General features: G+C 37.7%; 1 protein-coding gene across 2 annotated transcripts in view; it reads left to right on the plus strand.

The window, feature by feature from the left end:
• Positions 1-958: 958 nt before the first annotated feature.
• Positions 959-25,691, plus strand: part of LOC103597315 (exocyst complex component 6B-like) — a 176,366-nt gene continuing 151,633 nt past the window's right edge. Inside the window, exon 1 of one of the 2 annotated variants that reach the window (XM_008581141.1) lies at positions 959-1,028. In XM_008581141.1, the coding sequence (XP_008579363.1) occupies positions 996-1,028 (33 nt within the window). In that variant the 5' untranslated portion in view covers positions 959-995. The remainder of the gene's footprint in view (positions 1,029-25,691) is intronic. The other variant, XM_008581140.1, reaches the window with a different exon arrangement.

Below are 25,691 nucleotides of genomic sequence, written 5' to 3' on the forward strand. Positions count from 1 at the left end.
TGAAGGACAAAGAATACACTAGAAGAACAGAAATTTGCAAATGTTCCCTAAGTTTTGCAGTGAGATATATTCAGATAGGCCTTTTCATATCTGCAAATACTCCTTTGCTCAAAAGCCAAAGACTGGATTGGGACAGCCTCTGCTGCTAGGGTGTGTGTGTGTGTGTGTGTGTGTGTGTGTGTTGGCAATAATGCACTTATGAGATAATGCAAATAATCAGTGAGGGAATAATTAATGATGTGGCAGGGAATATTTTTTGATAAATACTTGGGGAATGAGGTGACAAGCGTGAAATTAGAAAATTCCTCCAGTGATCTAAAATATAAATAGCTTTCAGAACTGAAAAGAGTTTCACAGCTGAAGATTTTATTGTGTTGAGAGGAAAAACTTTTTTTTCTCCCTCACTCCCTCCTCCTTTGCAAGTTGTTTGTCCATTCACAAAACAAATACTCTGAAGCCCAGCGTGGCTCATGGGAATAAATTTCAGGTTGAATTCGTACAGTTTCCTTGCTGTCAGGATGTTGGAATTAATGGTGTTTTGATGACACGAATTTTGAAGGGCAAACAAAGAAGCTGAAGGGAGAGAGACATGACTCCTTAGAAGCTTGGTCCTCCTCTCCCCCAGCCTCTCTTGTCTTCCCTGTCATCCGTCTGCCAATCTCCCTGTCCATGGTTAGTTAAAGGCGCTTTTTTTTTTTCCTTTTTGTCTTTTTCCATGTCCGGCAACGGATCACAACCCTCAGTGTCGCCCCCGTACCGGACCGGGACCAGCAACAGGATCGCAACCCTCGGTGTTGCTCTCGCACCTCGCTCAGCCAGTGAGCGGGAACCAGTTCGTATGTGGGATCTGAACCCTTGGGCGGGAGCGCCGCCGCGCTTCCCAAGCGGCGCACTATAGCAGTGCGCCACCGGGCCGGCCCAAAGGCGCTTTTTATCCTCTTTTCTTTCCCACAGAGTTTGCCAGATCCGGCCCAGTGCCTGGGTTCCAGGAGGACATGCTGCAGTTGGCCTTCATCGACTTGAGACAAGTAAGTCTTTGTGTTTTTGTTTTTTGTTTTTCTTTTAAGATGTGTGACTGAAGACCATCAGGTTTTAAGGAAAAGGGGAGGGGAGAGGGATTGGTGTTGGTGATTCACACTGGAAACCTAAGGGTTTTTCCCTGTGTTTGAGGCCACCTCTTTTATTTAGCTATCTGGGATCCTTAGCTATGGTGAAGTTAAAGGTTTTGTGGATAGAAGGGAAGGCAGGGAGGTGGGAGGAGGAACTCAGAGACTAGAGGGACTCAAGTGACCCTCAAGTGATGTGACCGATTGTGCTGCAGTTGGCTTTTGCAGACACAGCAAAAAGATAACTCAGCAAACCAATGCTAAGCAGGTGCACTGATGCAGAGACTGCCTGCTTGGAGAACTTTTATTTGCAGATAATGTGGCCAGTAGCATTTAAGAAAAATGAAATTTTTTACATTCTCAATTGTTGGTTTGGTTTGTTGACTTTTTCCTACTGCCTTAAGTCTTCCCATCCCCTCCTTTGTTGACTGTGTTCAGACATGAGTGACTAAGTGGTCATTTCTGAAGATGATTAGCAAAGTCCTGACCAGTCATGCTAACCTGACAGGCAGCCCTATTAAAGTAATGTGATGAAAACTAGTGCTTAGGCATACCTGAGCTTTGGCAGTCCCATTAGATAGAAAGAATCATTCTACAGGGCTGTTTTTTGCAGATTCAAATGGGTGAGATGGTAGGCCTCGGTGGTTTGGATATAGTGGAGCTGGATGGGTGGGGGCCCAAAGAAGGAGAGAGTTAACTGGGCTCTGTCATCTCTTCACTCTGAAGATGGATGAGTTGGATAGAAACTGTGAATGAAGTAAGAATCAATGACTGATGCTTCTCTCCTATTAAAACAATCTTTTTTTTTTTGTCTGTTTTTAAAAGGGGGCTGGCTTTGTTTCTCCTGCCATAATGATGCAGTGCCTCTTGTTTTCAGAGCTGACATAGTTTGCATTCTGAAAACTTTTAGATGCCCAGAGTATTTCTTAAAGCTGTAGGACCCCTTGTATCAGTAGTCTCCTTACCACTGTGACTTGATTCATGCTGGAACAGCTTTTAACCCATAATGGATGGCCTGAGCTACCCCTGAGTCCTTGTGGATGGGTGGTGTAATCTGTCATCTGATGACAATTCTGGAAAGCTCTGTTAAACAGAAAACAGAAAATTGCATGTCTGTACACCTGCCAAAGTTTGAGGATTCAGGCTGTGTCCCAGAAACGTGTGTCAACTTAATATTTGAGGGCCAGAGTGGGGGTTCTCTTACATATAAAGGCTTTCCCAGCACGGTCACAAGTAGAAGTCAGTATCTCTTCCCACACTTCGGACCTTCCATCTGTGGATTGAGCAACTCAACTGACATTTGGGTTTTAACCCCTTGACTGATGTAAGATTAGAAGATTGGGATTTTGCTTTAGGGTTTTGTGGGGTGGTATCCACTGGATTTTCCCCTCTGTTTCTTCTCAGAAACTTCTAAGCCAATTGGCTTTTCTTGGAAAGCAGAAATTGAACTTCATTGAAGAAATACATCCAAGAAAAGATTTTTTCATTCTCACAATTCATAAGAAGGAAATGTGGTCATTCTCTCTAGTTTGTGGGTTTTGGTCCCTATGGGAAGCAATTCGTGTTCACAGAAAATGTTAACTAAGGGAGTAAGTTAAAAAGCACAGCCAAAATAAGGTGGATCTGAGCCGGATATGAATGCTCAAAGGGATGAATACTTGTGAGCTCTCAGTGAGCACTGTTGTTTACGCTTAAGTTTCTATTTTCTAGTACATTTCTGTTCCCGGACTTTCCTTTATGATATTTTTATGGTAGAAACAAAAACTCCAAAATTTTATTGATAATGAATTTTCCTCTTTCTATTGAATCTATCTTTTAATTTCTACCTATGTGTGTCTATTAAAACAGTTTAAAAGGATAATTTTTCTAACCTAGATTATTTAAAAAACGTCCTTAGATCTTGGGCTGTAGCTTATTATTAGCAGGCTTCAGTTAGGTTGAATCATTGTGAGAAAAATGATCCTTCCACATCCTATGCTGAAAATATTTATCTCTTTGTAGTTAATTTTAGTCATTCTCAGAACTTATCTAAAGTGGGCATCTTTTTAAAAGGAGACTTTTGAACTATGAGATGTTCATACTGTAAATAGAAAGCTTGGGAGTATATTTACAGTGCAGATATTTGACATCAAATGAAGCATGATTAAGTGTCCTTTTGCACATACTCTTCAGAATCCTAAATAGAATTTTTGAGTTTTGGGGATGGAGGCTAATCTTAAAAATTATGTAGTATAACCTTTTGCTTGATACTTAAATCCCCACACAACACTCCAGACTATGCTTAAGTATTCTCCTTGAGGAGAACCCACTGCCCCAAAGCAGCAAGTTCCACCTTAGGACAATCTGACTATTAGAAAGGTATTTCTTAAGTTGGCTAAAATCTATCTCACCTCACACTGACCCTTTGACTTTTTACATTTTAATTAATGCATCTCCAAATTGGGGGGGTGTGGGGCAGGGATGGGCTTTCTATTCATTCCTGATTTATTGAGCTTCCTATTTGCTAGTTATTGAGTTCACATGTGGCATTGTTACCTATTCTTCATCTAGTCCTTATATAGTTGATTTTATTGACCAATTGACACTTTACTCTCATTGGTCCACATTTTCCTTTCAGATATGTTATTAACAACACAGTTTTTTTTCATTTATCCAGCATATTAACCGATTTAATCATTATGCCGTTTATAATGCGAAGATAAAAATACTAAACAGGAATGGCAGAAGTTAAAAGAAGTTAAAGTTAAGGCAAGTTATAGGATACACACCTAAGCAAGAAGGGGATCAGGATCTGTCCCCAGTGCAACGCAGCAAGAATATTCTTTTACTGTCATTGTGCGTTTGCTTCACTGGTTTATGAGTATATTAATTCTGTTCATGCTTACATGTTCTCTTGCTTTAGTGAGTTTCAGACACTATAAATTTAATGATAATTTTTAAAATATTCAAAACATGGAATATTTGATGAAATCATCCCTGTATACACTATAATAGTGGAGTGTCATTTAAAAGCTAAAGATTTCACTAGGAAGCAAATTAGATTTGAAGAGCAAAATTATTCATCCTTTCTCATCTGTCCTGCCTATTTTCACTTTCTTCCTTCTTAAGGAAAAGAGTAAAAATGACATTTTGAATATACAAGCTTTCATGATATTTTACATTTGTACAGCACTTCAGAATTAAAATACAAATGAGTTAAATCTCATTTGATGAATTTCTGGGTTTAGAAAACCTGCTATTTATAATAATGTGAGTTAGACAGTACAAATCAAAATATCTTTCTTTAACATTTTATATTTTCTTTATTTATAAGTTCATAGAAGTAGGATTGTAGTACAACTTCACATACAACTATCAAATATATGTGTATATTTTTTATCAAAATTCAAATGTGGGTTAATGCTAAATCTTGAGAAGGACAACTTAAGGGTTCATTTAATTAACTGTCTTGAAGTGGCATGTACACTCTAAGTACTAATAATTGCTGGCCTTTAATGGTTTATAATTGGGAATTATAAGACAATAAATACTACACACAATAGTAGCTTCTCAGGAGTTTTTTGATTATTTAACAGTACTGTAGTTTGTATTTTTTTCCCATGGTTGAACATTAAGTAGATAATGCTGATGAACACAAGAATTTGATTTTCATCTTAGTTTATTTTATCACACTTTGAGTGCCTACTATGTACCAAGTGTAATCCTAAATGCTGTGGGAATACACAAATGAATGTAATATAATCTCTGCCCTCCAGGAACAAAGGGATGGTCAATAAATACTTGATTCTAATGTGTAAGTATTATATTAGTAGGATAAAGCCATTGTGTGTGTTTCGATTATTTCAGCAGGTTTTTCTTTTTCTTTCTTTTTTTTTTTTTGTCCTTTTTGATACTGGCCGCACCACGCTCAGCCAGTGAGCGCTGTGAGCGCACTGGTCATCCCTATATAGGATCGGAACCCGCGGCGGGAGCGCTACGTAGCGCTCCCAGCGCGGCACTCTCCCGAGTGCGCCAGGGGCTTGGCCCTCAGCAGGTTTTTCTGCATACTAAATCCCCACAGTATATTGGTTTAAAACAAGAACCGTTTACTTGAGCTCAAATTTCTACAGATTAACAGTTAGGATAGGTTCAACTGGGCTCACACTACTTGAGATCAGCTGCTAGATTGGCTAGGGATTGGCTGGTCTAAGATTCCTTAGTTAGGTAGACTTATCTCCGATTCGTGTGATCTCTCATCCACCAGCAGCCTAACCAGGCTTATTAACATGGCATCTTGGTAGGGTTTCAAGACAGCAAGAGGAAATATACAAATTCCTTGAGTCTTGCACTTGGAACTAGCAATCATCACTTCTACCACATTGTGTTGGCTAGAGCTAGTCACAAGGCCAGCCCAAATTCAGGAAACGGGGAAATAGACTTCAACCTGCACTCTAGTTGAGATATAAAATTTATATATGAAAAATGCAAATCAGCAGCAATATTGGAAAAGGTGTGGAGAGGTAAACTGAGAGAAAATTAGGCATTGATGAGGGCAGAAAGTATATTAAGCATAGAAAATAGCAGATTTAAGTTTTATTTCAAAATATGGGGTATGTATTGATTTAACTAGGATCTAGGCTGTTTTTCCTCCTTTAAGAATTAGGCTAATCTCTTTAAACCCCCATTTTTAAATTTCTCTTTCTTATTCCTTATTTTTTGTGGTCATCTTCCTCATGGACCTCTTTCTATCTGTCCTATCTATCTTTCTCCTTATCAAATGCTGCTTATTGTGGGCTACCCTGAAACATTTCACATTTCTGTTATTCACATTTATTGTGTGAGGGAATCTTAACTTTCCCCAATAATTATTTGCATTACTAATTTATGGCAGTTCACCTTCATGCTTAATCAACAGGAAAAGGGTCTTTTCCTTAGTAGCATCACATTGTTTTCTGTTCCATGGCCCCAATTTACTTCGATATATGTAAACTTTTATAAAGCTGAATGAACTAGGTTGTAACATTGCATCAGATCTCCTGAATGGAGCTTATTGGCAACAACTCTTACACAGCATGCCATCCCAAGATATCTAGGGCTTTTTTTAGATTGAGCTGTTGATATTCCCTGTGGGCCAGTTATTCCCCAATTTCTAATGTACAGTCTAAGTAAACACAGTGCATTTCCATTGCAGATACTAACTTGCCTTAAAAACAACTATAGTACCTGAGAGAAATAATTGTATATTTCTTTTGGGATGTTGAACAAATTCTGATGCTATTCCTGTTAGAGGTATAGAGGTAAAACCAGTACTTTCAGTTAGTCAGCACCAGTTAGGGGAACCCGAGAACAACTCAGGAACCTAACTATGTATTACTGCCCCTCCTACTTCCCATCCTATCTTGATCCTATTCAATAAAATTTTGGTTTTTGAATCAAATTGCCCAGGTCTCATGAACATTAAGTTGTTTCTAAGAGGAACATTCCCCCTTTGCTTGATTGCTATGGCTCATATGGGAAATCTTAACTTTGCTTAGCAATCAGTTGAATTTAGCCTCAGTAGAAAATCCATTTATATATCAAAGCTGCTTTTGTCTGATATAGGACATATCAAAATTATGTATATTCTGTAGGATTTCTTTTTTAATGTTTCACCTTAACTAGTTTAAACTACCCCTAATTAGGAGACTTCATAGGAAGTGGGAATAGGGTGTGGAGCAGGCCCGTGTCTCAAAAGGCCTGAGGTATCAATCTCCTGTTTTTCATCACAACCGTAAAGCTTTTAGCAGGAAGCCGTCTCCCACATGCACTTTTACTATTGGTTCTGAACCTACTGGAATATAACTCACATTTTGGGGGAATGGCCTGTAGTTTGCCCAAGAGTTTACTGAGCAGTTGCCAAGGAGACTTGATGGAGAAGAAGAGAAGTGTGGAGGTAGATAGTAGAGGGAAGTTGTTATGAATGACATATTCTTGGTAGAGGAAAACAGAGAGAATTGTTTGAGAATCCTCTAATAATGAAGTGTATGGACTGGTACTGTTGTCAGCAGAAATAGTTTCCAAATGCTCAGTTGAAATATTCCGTTGACTTTCAGATTCTGTGTAATCTTGAATAATGGCCTTTAAAACTGAGAGCCATCTTCACCAGAGTCAGAAGTCAAATAGTGATAACTCATGGAATTAGAAGATGTCGTTACAGTGACTAATGTGAATGGTAGGGTTGGAAGGAATGGTTTAAACCATAAAGCACATAATCTTGGAAAAGATAATTTGTATTACTGATATAGTAGCATGTATATGTGGGGAGGGCAGATCAGAAGTGAAATCCAGTCATCATATCCCAAAGGTATTTGGTGGTTAGAAGAGGATGTAGTCATATATCAGACCCCTGGCACAGATCTCTTTGCTAATACAGAACCATTAAAAGTTCCTGTAAACCATATTCCATTTATTGACCTAGGCACAGCAAGCACTTGGATATAAATATAGACCTCTCTAATCAGGAAGTACTCGTTCATTCATTCAACACTATGCCCAGCACTGTTATAGGCAGTGGGTAGAGTGCAGTGGATAGTTGCCCATACTTGTAAAGCAAGCATTTTCAACATTCTCTTCTTCCCTTTGTCTGTGCAGGAGGCCCTAGTACTTCAAGGTGATATCACTTTATCTAGATTTTGATTTTTTGTATTGATGCTATATTGTTCAGTTTTAGGGACAGCTGCAGAGTTTTCTGGCAAGATCCCCAGGGCAAGGCCAAGTCTGCTTATAACAATACACAGGATTTTAGAAAAGAACTTTTAGCTATGATTTGGCAGCCTGGAACAAATAGTCAACTTCAAACGTGGTCCTTTGGTTTTTGGAAGAAGAGTTTTCTGGTTGTTTTGATGAGGTTGTTTGCCCAAGTTGATCTGACAGACACTTGTCATCTCTAGGGTGATACCTACAACATCAACAGAAGCTCTGACAGTAAATAATTCCTGTTCCTAAGCCGGAGAGAGTTAACATCTTCTGGGCCTGGTTCTGTGAAAAAATATAAATAGGAACATTCTAAGAATACACTGCACTGAGCTAGACCTTTGACCTTAAATAAGACAAGGGTGGATCAGCATATGCAAAGATAAGGCATAGGTGAATAAGGTCTTTAGCTACGGGGATGTGGCAGCAGCCTCTGCAGACCATATATATCTCTATATCTTGCTTGGGACATTAGTAACTGTAGCTTTCAAGGAAAATTAATGAAGGAATTGCCAGTAATATGCAACAAATTCTGGGATTTGCTGAAAGTTCTTGGTTGATTTGTGAAGAGTCTACTCTAAAACTGCTGAGACTTTGTCTCATCTCATACTAGCCTCTTAACTGGGGAGGTGGTAAGCTCAGAAATTCTACTGCAGGACCTCTTTCAATTTTTCACAGTCTATTTTTTGCAGACCAGGATATCATGAAATAATATGCAAACAGAGCATAGCTCTTTGGTATGGAAAATCATGTAAGATGTCGTTTAAGTGCCAGGAAATGACCCAGACATTTAATGGGCCAAATGCCATGTTTGGAAGGCCATATTGTATTCATTATCTTCTCACTATGTAAATCATTTTAGCACCTCAGAGGTCTAATTTCCTATAGTCCCCATGGAATTGTTTCAGGAGGATAGAAATCAGAGGAGAGGAAGTAAGTATTAGTTGTATATGATAACCACATTGAGACCATGGTAGTCTTGTAAGAGGTAGACTCCTTTTTGATTTTTTTTAATAGAAAAAGGATCCTTGAAGGGAAGGTGGAAGGCCTGATGAACTCCATTGTGTATTTTCCAAGAGCTTTGGTTTTGCTGAGAGAGTATGCATACCCACTTAGCAGCAGTGTAAGCCCCAAACACTTGGTTCTTTGCACAGTTGTGCTTGGTGGACAGGAGGCTTCTAGGTGCTTCCCTCTAGACAGTTTGTGTGTCTGAATGTAGGGCTTGTGAATAGCAGGGACTGTGGGCCCTATCAGGGTCCTTAAACTGTATAAATGGTAGATATGTGAAGACAGCGGTAGATGAAGGTCCTTCAGTTTGAAGCAGTTGCTGACAACCTTTTGGGTAGCAGGAGACAAAACACCAAGCTTTTGACATATTTTCCCAGGAAAAATACATTGGGTTTAGCCTTCTGATTCATGGGCCTACCAGGCTAACATTATCCATTATTACTGTCAACTCATATTGCCACTGTTAGATGGGGAGCCTAACCTAAAGCTTGGTTGTCCAGTACTTCCTACCTCAACCTGGAGGTTTAATTTAACCTGGAGGTAGAGACCTATCACTTAGAGGTTCAGAAGACCTTTTCCAGTAGGTGTTAGAAGGATCTTTTCCAGAAGTGCGAGTCTATTCTATGACAACTCTTCTACTCCTTTGCTCCAAGAGAACGGCTGTAACTTTTAGTGTGGGCATCATGCCAGCATCACTCTAGATAGCCTTATGGCAAAGTCTATCAGTTCAGAAGCCAGGGATATTCAGCTATTTCAGCTCTTGAGTAAAGAGCTAACAAGCATAGAATATGACAATTTTTACCTTAGCCCATAGACAGCATCATTGATCCTCTCATGCTATAGCATAAGAGACCTACATAACGTATGAAATAGCATGCTGCCTTGGCTAGCCTGAGGCACTGCACCATTCTTTGCTTCTCCCAACAAGTCAAGCCTGAGAAACTCAGGAGGTTTCTACCTTACCTCCAGCACATAGTGTGAATATGCATACCCACAATCCTGGAACTTGTGTTTCTGAGACAGTCAAATCTTTAGGAGAAAGGAGAGGAGAGTCATCACCAATGAATTTCCCTGGGAGTAGCAGTGTTATCCAAGGCTGTTGTGATGGTGCTGACTGAATGAAAGCCTGCCAGGTTCTGAATACTGATCTAACCACCATTAACTGCACTGCCTTGTGTCCTACTGAAGGACATTCACAGACCAAGGAAAGGGTAAGAGAGGCAGGACTTGGAACTAATTTCTAAATACTGCATCCTACTAATAGCCGCTGGAGGGCAGCAAAGAGTGACAACAAAGGTCCAGATTTAGGGAACTGTGGTATATTTCAGTTTGCCAAGGAAGAAGCTCCCATAGCTGCTGTAAGAGAATTAGAAACTTGGGAGCCACAGTTACAAGCACAGACCCCTGGGGAACAAGGACCAAAAAAAGAATCCAGAATTCTAATCTGAAGGTTAAAACACTTCCTTCTATACCAGTTCAGGAACCAGGAATATGTAAAGAAATGAGGTAGGGCTAACTAGGAAGGGAAACCATCCATCACTGGTGAAGGTAGGAAACCAAAAGGATAGTCTACATGTCAGGTCCCAGGGGGGAAGCAAAGACAGAAGATGAATCAAAATGAAAGAAAGAACTACAGTGGGAGTCAATCCAGAGTGAGTTGAGGAGGCAGAGATATAGTCAGGAGAGATTGATTGTCTGAGGCATTGGCACCCTACAAAAGTCAAGTGAGACTTTTGTAGGGTATAAATCAGCAAGGAGTAATCTTCAAGGGGAGCAATTTCAGACACAACCAAACAGCCATATCTATGGGATTCTCATCTCTTAAAGTAGCTCATCCTTTATTAGCCAGGATTATTTTTTTCTTGGTCTGTTGATTTTAAGGGTAAAATAACTCATGGAGAATATGGAGAGAGAAGGAGAAATGGTATGATATAATAAGATATGATTAAGGAATTCTTATACATGAAATAAAATTGAACATGGGCATTTAGCTCTTCTGGATAGCATTTGTGTGAAAGGACAGCTCCCTTTCCTAGAACAGCTTCTGATGTTCCCTTTTCATATTTTATACTGTAACACTTGCTAAGAATATTCGGTAGGAAAGAAAAACTGGCTCCGGTGACTAGTTATATAGGCATGATCTGAATCAATCCAGGGACTTAGGATCTGTTCCCAGTAGGTTAGCAGAGAGCTGTGTTTGGAGTCTCTTCTAAGTGCTGAGTACTCAGCAGTTTTCCAAACTCCTTAGATGTGAAGAAAGAAAACTCTTGCTTGGCCTGTTAAACTTTTAACGTCTCCCTTTTTTCCTCAGCCCCTCAAGCGTCAGGAAAAATGGGGCTCCTGTAAATACAAATTCCAGGAGCCTTATAGTGACTGGGTGGCAGGACCGTATAGTGGTTAGGAATTTTGGAATTGGGCAGACTTGGATTGCTAGCTGTCACTTTTGGCAAATTATTTGACCTCTCTAAGATGTAGTTTCCTAGACTATAAAATGAAGATTTTAAATAAATTCTAAAACTTATAATTTTGAGGTAAGCATTAAATAATACAATATAATCATATTGGTTAATATTTGGTAAGCTTATAATCAGTGACAGTAGGTAGTATTATTCCTTCTACTCTTGCTACTACTATACTGTGGAGGCCTACTTGAGAACTCTGCCTGCATGGGGACAGTATCCAAATGAAAGTCAGTAGATCTGGAGCGATCTCTTAATGGGAGCTGATTCCTTGATGTAGGGTGCTTGTGCCTTTGGCTGCTGGCTCATAGTGGAGTTCCTGCTGTTTCTCAGGGATTTAAGAATTGAGAATAACTATTAATGTTCTGAGTTCTTCTGAGTATAGAGGTGACTGAAAATAAACCTCAAGTTCATTTTTTATGTTTAACAAAATTATAAGTTATTTGCTATATTTTTTCCAGTAAAAAGTATTCTTATGGAAATATTACTATAGTATGTTAAAAATATTTTTTAAAGATAAAAATTAAAGCCTTACTAAATGTATTATCTTAACACAACTATTTTTACTTATGTGGGGCTCTTTCTGGTCTTTTTACATACTTGTTTGTAATACCTATCCTTTATACTTAGCTTTTAAATTTAAAATATCTTGAACATTTTTTTAGGCTGTTACATTTTAAAAATCAATTTTTTTCAGATATAATTTATGTACAATAGAATGTACCTATTTTAAATGTACAGTTCCATGAGTTTCGATTAATATATACTCATAGGTAACCAATACCACCACCACCAAGAACATTTCTATCATGCCAAGATGCTCCCTGGTGCTTCCTTGTAGTCAGTTCTGTCCCCTTGACCCCAAACAACCACTGATCTGTTCTCCATCACTATATTAGTTTGCATTTTCTAGAATTTTATGTAAGTTCTAGAATTTATATTCTTTTGTGTACCTTTGTGTCTGGCTTCTTTCATTCAGCGTAATATTTTGAGGTTCATCCATGGTGTTGGATGTATCAACAATTCGTTCCTTTTTATTGATGAGTTGTATCTATTTATATGGATATATCATAATTTATATATCCATTCACTTGTTGATATTTATGAACATTTTGTTGTTTCCAGTTTGGAGCTACTGTGAACATTCATGTACAAGTGTTTGTGTGGACATATGTTTTTATTTCTCTTGGGTAATACTAGGAGTGGAATTGTTGGGTCTATGGTAAGTGTATGTTTAACTTTATTTCTAAAAATGTCAAACTGTTTTCCAAAGTGGTTGTACCATTTTCCATTCCCACCAGCTGTGTATGAGAGCACTAATTGTTCTATGTACTCTTCAACACTAGGTGTTGACAATATTTTATTTGTTGATTTATTGAAGCATAATTTACATACAGTAAAATACATCCTTCTTAGATATACAGCTGTATAAATTTTTACAAACTTATACACTTGTGTAACCACCACCAACGTCATGGTACAGAATATTTTTATTTATCAGAAAGTTCCTTTATGTCTCTTTGCAATGAGTCTCCTCCCCCCGTTTCCAGACCCTGGCAATGACTGCTCTGCTCTCTGATGTCATAGTTTTATCTTTTCCAGAATGCCATATAAATGCAATCATACGTATAAACAGAATATGCTTTTTGTTTTCTTTTACTTAATGTGGTACTTTTGAGGTTCATCTATGTTGTTGCTTATATTAGTAGTCCATTCATTTTTATTACAGAATAGTATTCCACACTATTGATTATTTGTTTGCTTATTCACCAGTTGATGAATATTTGGGTTGTTTTCAGTTTGGGTATATCATGAATAAAGCCACAATAAACATTTGTGAACAGATTTTTACGTGAATACATGTTTTTATTTCTATAGAGTGAATACTTGGGAGTGGAATTACCTAGTCATATTATCCATATGTTTAACTTTATAAGAAATGTCAAACTGCTTTCTAAAGCGGCTTTGCCATTTTGCATTTCCACCAGTAATACGCAAGAATTGCAGTTGCTCTGCACTCTTGCTAGTGTTTGATGTTGTCAGTATTTTGTTTTTTAATCTGTGCCATTCTAATATGTGCATAGTAGTATCTTGTGGTGGTTTTAATTTGTATGACCTTAATGACCAATGATGTTGAGCATATTTTTGTGTGCTTATTTGACATTGTATCTCTTCTTTTGTGATGTGTTTGTTCAAAGATTTTGACAGTTTTATTTATTTTTTAGGCCTATAATTTTATTTATTTTTTTTTTATTTTAAAATTTTATTTGTTATTAGCATATTCATTTTTACAAATCATGATATTTCTTTATGCCCTTTACCCGACCTATCACTTCCCAAACCCCTTTCCTCCCTGCCCCCCATCTCTAGAATCCTTAGTTTGTTCTCTCCTTCTGAAAGTTCAACGTTTTGTTGTGGTCTTTTCTTTCTTTGTTTCCTTCATTCCTTTCTTCTTACCTCCTTCCCTCTGCCCTTCTCTTCCTCCCTCCCTCTTTTCTTTACTTCCTAGCAGTCAGTTATTAGTGAGAACATGTGGTATTTCTGTTTCTTTATCTGGTTTATTTAACTTAATTTTCTCCAGACTCATCCATGTTGCTGCAAATGGCAGAATTTCATTCTTTTTTATGGCTGAGTAGTATTCCATTGTGTACATATACCACATTTTCAATATCCAGTCATCTATCAATGGACACTTAGGTTGGTTCCATATTTTGGCTACTGTAAATAGAGTCTCGATGAACATGGGTGTACAGGTATCCCTTTGCCATGATGATTTCTATTCCTTTAGATATATACCCAGTAATGGGATTGCTGGATTATATGGTGGATCATATGGTAGCTCTATCTGTAGTTGTTTGAGAAACCTCCATATACTATTTTCTATAATGGCTGTGCTAATTTACAATCCCACCAGCACTAAAGAAGATTTCCCCCTTTCCCCACATCCTTACCAGCATTTGTTATTCTCAGTCTTTGTAATAATGGCCAGTCTATCTGGGGTGAGATGATATCTCAGTGTGGTCTTGATATGCATTTCTCTGATGACCAGTGATGCTGACCATTTTTTTATGTACCTGTTGGCTATTTGATGTCTTCCTTCAAAAAATGTCTATTCATCTCCTTTGCCCATTTGTAAATTGTATTATTTGTTTTTTTACTGTATAGTTGTTTTGAGTTCTTTGTATATTCTGGATATTAATCCCTTGTCAGGTGTATTGTTTGCATATATTTTCTCCCATTTTGTAGGTTGTCTTTCTGCTCCGTTGATGATTCCCTTGCTGTGCAGAAGTTTTTTAGTTTAATATAATCCCATTTATTTATTTTTTCTTTTGTTGCTGTGTTTTGGGGGTCTTATTCATAAAGTCTTTGCCCAGTCCTATTACCTGGAGTGTTTCCGTATATTTTCCTTTAGTAGTTTTATGATTTCAGGTCTTATATTTAAGTCTTTAATGCATCTTGGTTTGATTTTGGCATATGGTGAGAGGTAGAGGTCCAGTTTCAGTTTTCTACATATGGATGTCCATTTTTCCCAGCACCATTTATTGAAGAGGCTGTCTTTTCCCAAGTGTATGTTCTTGCTGCCTTTGTCGGCTGTAAGTGTGTGGGTTGATTCCCAGGTTTTCTGTTCTGTTTCATTGATCCAAGTGTCTATTTTTATGCCAGTACCATGCAGTTTTGGTTACTTTAGCTAAGTAATATAGTTTGAAGTCGGGTAGTGTTATTATGCCTCTGGCTTTAGTTTTTTGCTTAGGATTGCTTTGGCTATTTCGGGTCTTTTGTTGTTCCATATGAATGCTTGGATTGCATTTTCTATTTCTGTGAAGAATGTCATTGGTATTTTGATGGGGTTTGCATTGAATCTGTAGATTGCTTTGGGCAGAATGGACTTTTTCACAGTGTTGATTCTTCCCATCCAAGAGCAGTGGATGTCTTTCCACCTTTTTGTGTCCTGTTTAATTTCTCTTAGAAGTGTTTCATAGTTCTTATTGTAGCTATCTTTCACCTCCTTGGTTAAATTGATTCCTACATATTTTATTTTTTGGCAACTACTATAAATGGCCTTGCTTTCTTGATTTCATTTTCTGCTAGTTTGTTATTGGAGTATAAAAATGCTATTGAATTTTGGGTATTGATTTTGTATCCTGCAACATTACTGAAATTGTTAATCAGCTGTAAGAGATTTTTGGTAGAATCTACTGGTTTTTCTATGTGTAAGATCATATCATCAGCCAACAAGGACAGTTAGTTTTTTTCTGTATTCTGGTTAACAGTCCATTATTAGGTGTCTGTTTGGCAATTTTTTCTCACACACTATAGCTTTTCATTTTCTTAGTAGTATCTTTCAAAAATATTGTTTTTTTTATTTTAATGACATCTAGTTTATGATGACATCAATTTTTTTCTTAATAGTATATTGCTTCGATATTTTCTTAACAATATCTTTTTAAAAGCTTCAGCTTTGTTATTTTAATGACATCCAGTTTATAATGACCTGAATTTTTCTTTCGTGATTCATTCTCTGTGTGTCTTGTTTTAAGAAATCTTTGCCGAACCCAGGGTCACAAAGATTATCTCCTATGTTTTTTTCTAGGAGTTTTATAGTGTTAGGTTTTACATTTTGGTCTATAACGATACATTTTTTTTTTTTTTGTCTTTTGTCTTTTTCCATGTCCGGCAACGGATCGCAACCCTCAGTGTTGCCCCCGCACCGGACCAGGGACCGGCAATGGGACCGCAACCCTCGGCATTGCTCCCGCGCCTCGCTCAGCCAGTGAGCGGGAACCGATCTGCATGTGGGATCCGAACCCTCGGGCGGGAGCACCTCCGCGCTTCCCAAGCGGCACACTTATCCAGTGCGCCACCGGGCCAGCCCCAATATAATGATACATTTTGAGTTAATTTTCAGTAAAATGTGAGGTAAAGTCAAGGTTCATATTTTTATGTAGATCGTATAGTAGTTCCAGTACCATTTGTTAAAAAAACTATGTTCTCTCCATTGATGTGCCTTGACACCTTTATTAAAAATCAGTTGACCATATGTGTTGCTCTGTTTCTAGATTCTCTATGTTCTATTCAATTGATCTGTGTCTATCTTTTTGCTATGTCTTGATCTTTTATATTAAGTCTTGAAATCAGATAGTATGAGTTCTACAAGTTTTGCTTCTTTTTCAAAATCACTGTGTATTCTAACTCCTTTTTAAATATATTTTATAATGAGTTTGTTAATTTCTACAAAACAACTTGCTGGAAGTTTGATTAGGATTGTGTTGAATTCATAGATCAATTTGGGGAGAATTTATATTCTGACAACATTTAGTCTTCTAATCCATGAACAGTCTGTCTCTCCATTTATTTATGTCTTTTAGTTCTCTCGTCAGTGTTTTGTACTTTTCAGAAAATCTTGTGCATATTTTGTTAGGTTTATTTTAAAGTATTCCATGTTCATTGCAAATGATGTTATAATTTTAATTTCAATGTTTAATTGTTCATTACTATTATATAGAAATACAATGGGTTTTTATATGTTGATTTTGAATCTCAAACTTGTTAAACCCACTTATTAGATCTAGTTTTTAATATGTTCTTAAGGATTTTCCAGTTGGACAATTATGGCATCTGTGAATAAGGACAGTTTTACTTCTTCCTTTCCAATCTAGATGCCTTTTGTTTCTTGCTTTATTGTACTAGGACCTCCAGTAAAATGTTAAATAGAAGTGCTGAGAATAGATATTCTTGCCTTGTTTCTGATCTTAGTTGGGAAATAGTCAGTCTTTCACCATTAAATATAACGATAAATGTAAGTTTTTTATGCCCTTTGTCAGTTGAGGAAGTTTATTTTAATTCTTAATTTGCTCAGTTTTTATTTTCATTTGTCCATCAGTGTCATAGACCACTTAATTAGTCATTATTTTAAACTTATAAGTTGTTTCTAGTGTTTTGTTTTTATATTTAAATTTAATATATGTATTTGTACCTAAAGCCTTTTTTTATCTGAATTACTCCTTAAGGTAAATCCTTTTACAAGAGTTATAGCATTTTTGTGGATTCTGAATGTATTACTGGTTTCTAAAATAGGGTTATACCAACTTAAAGTACTTCTGGAAGTATATTCATGCACTAGTTTTGCAGGAGCCACACCTTTATAAGTTCTTACGATTTTAAGTTTTTTGGTTAATTGCATAGGTATAAGAGGGTACCTTTATTTCTTATTCCACTTTTTTTTCTTTTGCTACACATAAAAAAATATTGAATTGCCCATCAACATCAATAACAATATGTATTTACCAATGTCCATATTTTCAATTCTTAGTGCTCTGTCCTGTAATGGAAGGTATTTTGCAATGTGATTTTATACATCTCTATTTTAACCTTAACATGTTGCAATCAAACAAGAAAGCAAGACTAACACTTCTAAAAAGTTAACAACTATTAAAAGGCAGCATGTGATTAGGTGCTAAATGAGTAACATGCAAGTATTGAATGAGTTTGGAGGGAGGAGATATTGTTGTACCATTAGAAATGATGATTCTTGCCTTTTTTGTTATTGTTTTCACAAGTAGTTGGTGGGAGCTGATTGGGTCTTATAGTTTTACTTTGGTTGTTTAGTTGTTATAAAAGTGTTCTGTGACCAAAACATTTGAGAATCACTATTAATTGTGTCTCTTAAAATTGTGGTCATTTAATCCCATGCTGATAATTAAAAATGTTCAAACCATTGCTTGGCTCCAGTGTTACTACTGAAATGAGTAGATTAGTCTGCTATCAGCTAGCAAAATTAAGGTATAACTTCTCAATTTTCCGAACTATTAAAAAATATGCTCTGGAGACCTAAAGATTGAGGTGTTCATTTAAGCCAAACATCAATCAGCGAGAGAGGTCCCTCCAATTCTTTCCAGAGCTCTGATCAAGACAAGCAGCAGGTTCCCCGCAGCAGTGTTATGGCCCTCTCATAGCTACTACAGGTATAGTCTGTAGTATTCAGTGCCTTGGGACTATAAGAGAGTTGGAATGACAATGGAAAGGAAGTGGTTCTCACAAGCTACTGGTACACCAAGGCTATAATAAAAAGAGCTATCTCAGACAGTAGTAAATTTGCAACATCACTGAAAGTGAATGTGTATTATGAGGTGAGATATATGTAATCATTGTTTTTGGTGTTTATAGTGCTTACCATTTGTCAGTACAAGAATTATGTGTTTATATGTGTGTTTGAGTGTTCATACATGCTTCTCTGTGTTTTAAATCTGGGTGTGGTTAGAGTTCCATATGATGCTCTTCATTTTTCCTTCCCATATAACCTCTGAGAGAAATAATTAAAAGGAAGAAGGTGGATTTCCACATGTTTCCTCTGGGGTACTAACTTCCTCTATCTGTCTTACTGTATGGACATCTCTTTTTTCACTGCCTGCTTGATGCAATGATAGGCGACAGTGAAAGGAGACAGTAATTTAATTGGTGGGAGGTAATGATAGGACGGGTGAGATGAGGAAGGGGCATGGAAGTGGATGTGTTCATGGTTCTTTCTATGACATATGAAACTCTATTTTATTCTTCTCTTGATCTGTTTTATGTCACTGCCACTGGGGATCTTTTCTTTCTTTTCTTCTTTTCTGCCACCCACTATTTTTAAAAAACACAATTATAAGTGTGTCATTTGCCTGCCTAAAAAGCTTCAGAGCTCTCTGTTGCCCAGAAAACAAAGGACAAACCTCTCGCTAAGCAGGTCTGGTTCTAGCTTGTCTCTTCTTCCTGTCATTCTTCCCCATGTAACCTCTACTCAGACTACTCTTAACACCACTCTGATCTCCAAACTGGGTAAGCTTTAGTCCCCCTCTGCCAATCATAGAGTGAGCTTGTTACTGGTCAGCAGTTCTAGGTTCCTGGTCAAACTGTGTAGAAAAATCTTTAATAGAACCTAGTGGAGTCTGCAGCATGGTGCTCAGTGAAAGAAGAGGAGAGGGATACACCCACGGGACATTTAAACAATAGGACTTTATTGTAAAGCAAAAGTACACACAGAAAGGTGTGTGGGCATCTACATGAGGGAGGAACACCTGTGGACTCCTAAGGGGAGGGTTTACATGTTCTTCTGGGATGGGGTGTTTTTCTATCCTAACTAAGGGGAAGAATATTCAGGCATGGAGGAGGATCTAGGGTAATTAAGGCCTAATAGGCAGATGCGAGGTTGCATAAGCTTCCTTGCATGTGTCCCTGAGTGTATGAAGTTTGTGGTCATATGCAGTGAAGTCACTTTCCCCTTAACTTTGTTCTTTCCAGTCTAACCTCACGGGTGGAAGATCTTCTGCATTTTGTACCTCCTAGTGCACAGGTGTGGTGGTTTTTGTAATCTGCAAAATACCAGGTGTAGCATGCTGATTGGTAGGGTGGTTAAGCTGTCATCAGCTCATTATGGATTCATTAACTATCAGACAAAGAGGCGGCTCATGCAGATCCAACCTGAATATTTATGAGCAGCTTCCCTGGGGTGTGTCCCTATTCTGTCCTGCCTAAATCTCTTTGGTAGATGACAAACTCCTTCCCTTCTTTCACAGCTTTGCTCAAATGTCATCTCGTTTATAAATCCTTCTCAACCTCCTCAGGCGGATTTAATTGTTCCCCCTTTGGATCCCTGACATTTTGTATGTCCCTTCATTACAAATGCTCTTGTAATTACTTTTTAATCATCTGTCTTCCCAGTTAGATTCTGAGTTCACTAAGGGCAGGAACCCTGTTTTATTTATCCTTGAATTTTCTCTCCCTCAGAAGGTAACATGACTTCTATTAGATATTATGCTTTGATAATTGTTTGCTGAATGCATTGATTTAATATTGTTTCGTGGCATTTCAGAAGTAAATTGAACTAGATTGCATTTCTGAATAACATTTGTACTCAAACTCCTATAAATAAATAGATTCATCAATTTCCTGCCACTCCATGCTCTTAATTCTTCTCAGTTTGCTTTAATCTTGTTAAATAAAGTGCAGAGGTCACACCCTGGGGAAGGCAGGACCAAATATGGGGAAAGGGAACTTAGCTAGTAGTCTCTGGGAGCTAGCGCATGAGGACTTTCTCTTAGAAAGAGCCATGAGGGAAGAGCACCATGCAGCTAGATGGTTCATAGTGGAAAAGAAAATACCTTTTCACCTGATAAATCACTCCTACTGCTTCAACAGGAAATGACCTTTCAGATGAAATATTTGGTCATATTCTTCCAACCCTGGCGAGCACCTGGGTTTAAGAGTTAGATATTGTCTTTTTATTCCTGTTCTCCATTGGGAGCTATTTTTCTCAATGTAAATGCACCCTTGTAGTTCATACAGCATTTCATCCTTGTTAGATAAGGGATCTTCAAAAAGTTCATGGGAAAGTTCATATTATGTTTTAATTCTATTTTTCCATGAAATTTTTGAAGTACCCTCGTATCTCTCTGAGACATATGTGGCCCACTTAACTGAGTTCCAAATTAAGCCAGAATGTCAATCCAGATTGTAACCAATTCAAGATGTTGAAATCTTTCTAGGAATGACTTCTAAAGTAGTTTACAAATAATCCCTGCTGAAGCAGTGAGGAGTTTTGGGTGAGAGTGATTAATGTGTTGAAAATGTAACTATGCCAGAAATATGCTTATCTTCATCATGTATGATAATAAAACACTCTTAGTGTGTTATATTCTATTATAACTTAAAATGTTCTAAAACTGAGTTCCTAATTACCCCATTAAACCCATAAAAACCTGTTCCTTCTGCAGTTCTCTTCATCTCAATTAATGGCAATTCTGCTGTTTCTTCTAGGAATAGAAACCTTGGAGTCATTTTTGACTCCTTTCTCTCTCTCACATCCCACATCCAGTCTGTCAGAAAATTGCATTTTTTTCCCCCAAAATATATCCAGAAACCAACCACTTTTAACTATCATCTTTCTTCTCCTGGTTCAAGTAATTTGTATTTTTTCCTGTCTTTTGCAGTAGCTTTTTGACGGTTCTCCATGATTCTCCCTTTGGCCCTCTACAGGCCATTCTCAATATGGCAACAAGTGTGAAACAGTTAAAACCGAAGTCAGATCATGTCATTCCTCTGCCCAGAATTCCACAAGGGCTTCCTATTTCACTCTAGTAAAAACCAAAGTTCTTTTAATGATCTATAGGATCTGATAGAGTCTACACACACACACACACACACACTCACACACACACCCTTTAACTCTGACTTTATGTCCCACTGCTTTTCACCTCAGTCACTCTACTTTCCCTCAGATAGCCTCCTTATTATTTCTCGGGCATGTTAGGTACATTTCCATGTCAGGGCCTTTACCCTCGATATGACTCTTAATTGAAGAGTCTTTTCCAGATACCTTTATTGATTTTTCCTTCATCTTTATCAGGTCTTCATTCAAGTCACTTAAAGTTCACCTAAAGTTCACCTCATTAAGGCTTTTCCTATTTAAGATTGCAACTTCCCTCTCCTGCTACCTCTATCGCTTCATCACCAAACTAAAACCAAAGCAAAGCTCCATTCTCTTTCTTGCTTCATTTTTCTCTGAAGAATGTATCATCTTCTAGTACATTATACATGTCTAATATGTTCTTCCCCATACTAAAAAAATGATTTTCATGAGGATAGGGACTTTACCCATTTTGTGAACAACTTTATTCTTACTGCCTGGAATAATTCCTAGCATGTGGTAGCCATTCAGTAAGTATTTGTTGAAAGAAAAAAGTATAATCTCTGCATGATTACTTTAGTTTTAAGTACCTAGTGGTTAATAGCCTTTTATATGTGAATTGTTCTACAAAGCAAGCTGATATACCATTAAAAGTAAGGATTTTAGAAAGAGTTTTTGATCAGTGGTTTAAAAGTTTGTTGTATGTATTGGATATAAACTCTATACCTATCAATAAAGTGAAGAAAGGATATCTCCTAAAAGAGTTCTTGGTTATGGGTTTCTTTACTTCATAATATAAATCGATGTATACCTGTCGATAAATATTCTTCCCTAATAACATGTCACCCAGGATGATGATGATGGTGATGGTGATGATGATTGTGACATTTAGTGTGGAGAGGAAAACTGGGAGCCAGGTGCCAAAGTCTCTGATCACAAGTTGACAGTGAGACTTCAGGTAACCCAGCATGTCAAGACATGCAGAAGTCACTTGAAAATGGTCAAAGTAACTCAAGAGACATGTTTGGAAGCAGTGTTTTGGTAAATGGAAAAACAACTCCTGATTAGAAAAGTGTGTTATGAATTTTAATATCATATAGGGACAGGGTAGTCCCTTTTTCCAGCAGAGTACAGTAGAGGATGATGAGACTGGGTGAATTTGGGAAATCAAGGTATACCAGCTGATTGTGACATCCTGGAATAATGAGTAGAATAGAGAGTCGGGAAAAGTCCTCTCTGCAATTGTGATAGTACAAGTACAGTATTTTGGATAATAATAATAATAAATAAAAGATATTTAAACAGCATAGCCTTAAGTTATAGTCTACAAATTCAGTATCCCATCCTGAGAAGTGGCAGAAAAATCTGAAGTAAGCTATCCAGGATTGATTAGGCACCTTCTGTTGCTTTCCTTATGCCCTTTGTCTTTATCTTATATCTCAAAATGATTATCAGTGTCCTGGAGGGCTTTAGGTCCACTGAAACCCACAGAGTAGAGGATGAACTGTGGAGGGTGTAGCCTGCTGAAATCTCCCACTTCTTTTACAGAGGGCAGCTAGCAACAACTCACTATTCTCAAGTAGCAAATTGCCTGGACAGGGATCATAGGATTTAATTGCTAAATCTATGTCTGGCTAATTGCATAGATGCTAGGATTGAGAGGCCCAGATAAGCCAACTGACTCCTTGAAATATTTTTGAAAAAAGGTCAGTCTGGAACAGAATAAAATAGCTGTGGTTCTATGTTAGCTGTATCCCATAATGTGATAGGCAACATAGGTTTCAGAGATTTCTTTATTTTGGCTCTCACTTTTTATGAGGTAACAGAGTTTAAAAAGTTGTGGCAAAAAGACAGATTGGCAGAGGTGAAACTGTTAACCTTTTCTCTACTTTCTCAATTTTCTTTCCCTAAAATCTAGTGGTAATTTTACATACACACACACCTCTAAAATCTCTTATGCAGTGTTAGTGAGTCTTAAGTGTGTACTGTCTCTGGTCTTCTAGGTACACTGGCCCCTGAGAAACAATCAAAGCTCATATCTTTTCATAAGTCATCACCTATTACTTTTGAAAAGATGTTTTTTTACTGAGTTTCTAGTAGAGCTAAGGCTAGAGTAGCTTAAGTGGTAATTGGGATGGTTTCACCCACATTTTTGTCCCTCTCATTAAGGCCCCAGAATAAAGTGGCTGAGAGATTAAAATCCATTTAGCAATAATAGTAGATCCACCTCCTGTGGCTTACCCCAGTATGAGGAACATTGAAGGGCAAGTCAGGATACCTGGGATGTTGCCAGGACCTAGGTGATCTTGGGAAAGTCCCTTCCTTGTATTTTTATTTACCCAAAGTAAAATGAAAAAATTAGGTTAGATAATCCTCACGTTCTCTTTGATCTCTTATGTTCTATGACTCTTGATCATCCTTACTAGCTTTAGACTTATCCTCTTTATAGATGATTTATCCCTTAACTTTTTATATATGCCTGCTTAGAATTCCTATAGTTGAGTTTTAGAAGTTGGCATTTATTTAGTTGGAGTCTTTAGGTTTCCTATCACTAATAATCCTCAGTTTCTAACACAGGATCCACCCAACTCTTTTAATTAAAATAATACTATTCAATCCACATGTCTATACCTTATAGAACTTACTTGACTCAGTTGGGGAAAAAATATTGATAACAGGAGATGGTGTGCTTGGTTTCTCCCTTTGAAAACCTGAGGTAAGGATCTTGCCTGCCAGCAATGGAACCTGCTCCCTAGGTATTGCAAGCTTTCCCCAGCTACCTTGCTTTAGGGAGTTCGAGCAATGATCTGTTATTCCATTGCTTGGAGCAAGATGTTCCCAGAAAAGAGCTCTCTGAATGTTCAGCCAATTTAACAATTCATTGGCTGAATGTTCTGAGAGATTTTAGGATACTATGTGCCAAATTGAAATTTGTGTGGATTCAGTATCCCATCCTGAGAAGTGGCAGAAAAATCTGAAGTAAGCTATCCAGGATTGATTAGGCACCTTCTGTTGCTTTCCTTATGCCCTTTGTCTTTATCTTATATCTCAAAATGATTATCAGTGCCCTGGAGGGCTTTAGGTCCACTGAAACCCACAGAGTAGAGGATGAACTGTGGAGGGTGTAGCCTGCTGAAATCTCCCACTTCTTTTACAGAGGGCAGCTAGCAATAACTCACTATTCTCAAGTAGCAAATTGCCTGGACAGGGATCATAGGATTTAATTCATAAGGCATGAACAAACAACACAGGTGTCTTCAAGACCATTGTCCCTTTAGATCTACTCCCTGCCTACCTCTCTGTTTGCTCCTTCTCAGGCTCTTTTTTGGGGCCTCCTTTTCTTCTGTTCATCCTTCAATATTTTATTTCAGAGCTCTATCTTTAGTCCTCTGTTCTTTCCTTACTCTCTATATTCCACCTGAATGAAGAAATGTGTGTCCACATCTTAATTCCTAGGACCTCTGGCTATGTTACCTTACAGGATAAAAGAGACTTCACAGATGTGATGTTAAAGACCTTGAGATGGGAAGATTACCCCAGATTATCTAGATGGGCCCAGTCTAATCCTATGAGTCCTTAAAAGCAGAAGAAGACAGAAAAGTGGGTCAGAGAGATGACATGGGAGAAGAGGAGAGACTTGAAGTGTGAGAGAAACTCCACCTAACATTGCTGGTTTTGAATATGGAGGAAGAAGGCCATGAGCCGAAGAGGACAGGTTGCCTTTAGAGGCTGGGAATGACCTCAACTGACAGCTCTCAAGGAAATGAGGATCTCAGTACTACAACTGCAAAGGACTGAATTCTGCTAACAACCCAAATGAGCAAAGAAACAGGCCTTCCCTTAGAGCCTCTAGAAAGGTGTGTAGCTTTGCCAATACCTTGATTTTAACCCAGTGACATCTGTGTTGGACTTCTGATTTACAGAACTGTAAGATAATAAATTTGTGTTTCTTAAGCACTAAATTTGTGGCCACCTGTTATGGAAGCAATAGAAAACTAATACAACATATATTCCTTCTTTTCTTGTCAATGTCAAAAACTTTACATTATGCTACTCAATAATGAAATGCAGTACAGTAGAGAAAAGAGTGTGGCCTGTTTTCAATATTCTACAGTACACAAGTTGATTTCAGAAGTTAATAATGCCATAGAACTTGAGAATCTAGGGCTGAGGTATTTAAAGATATGTGGATTGAATGCTATTATTTTAATTAAAAGAGTTGGGTGGATCCTGTGTTAGAAACTG

Source organism: Galeopterus variegatus, unplaced genomic scaffold, assembly GCF_000696425.1.
Source record: "Galeopterus variegatus unplaced genomic scaffold, G_variegatus-3.0.2 Scaffold2279, whole genome shotgun sequence".
Lineage (NCBI taxonomy): Eukaryota > Metazoa > Chordata > Mammalia > Dermoptera > Cynocephalidae > Galeopterus > Galeopterus variegatus.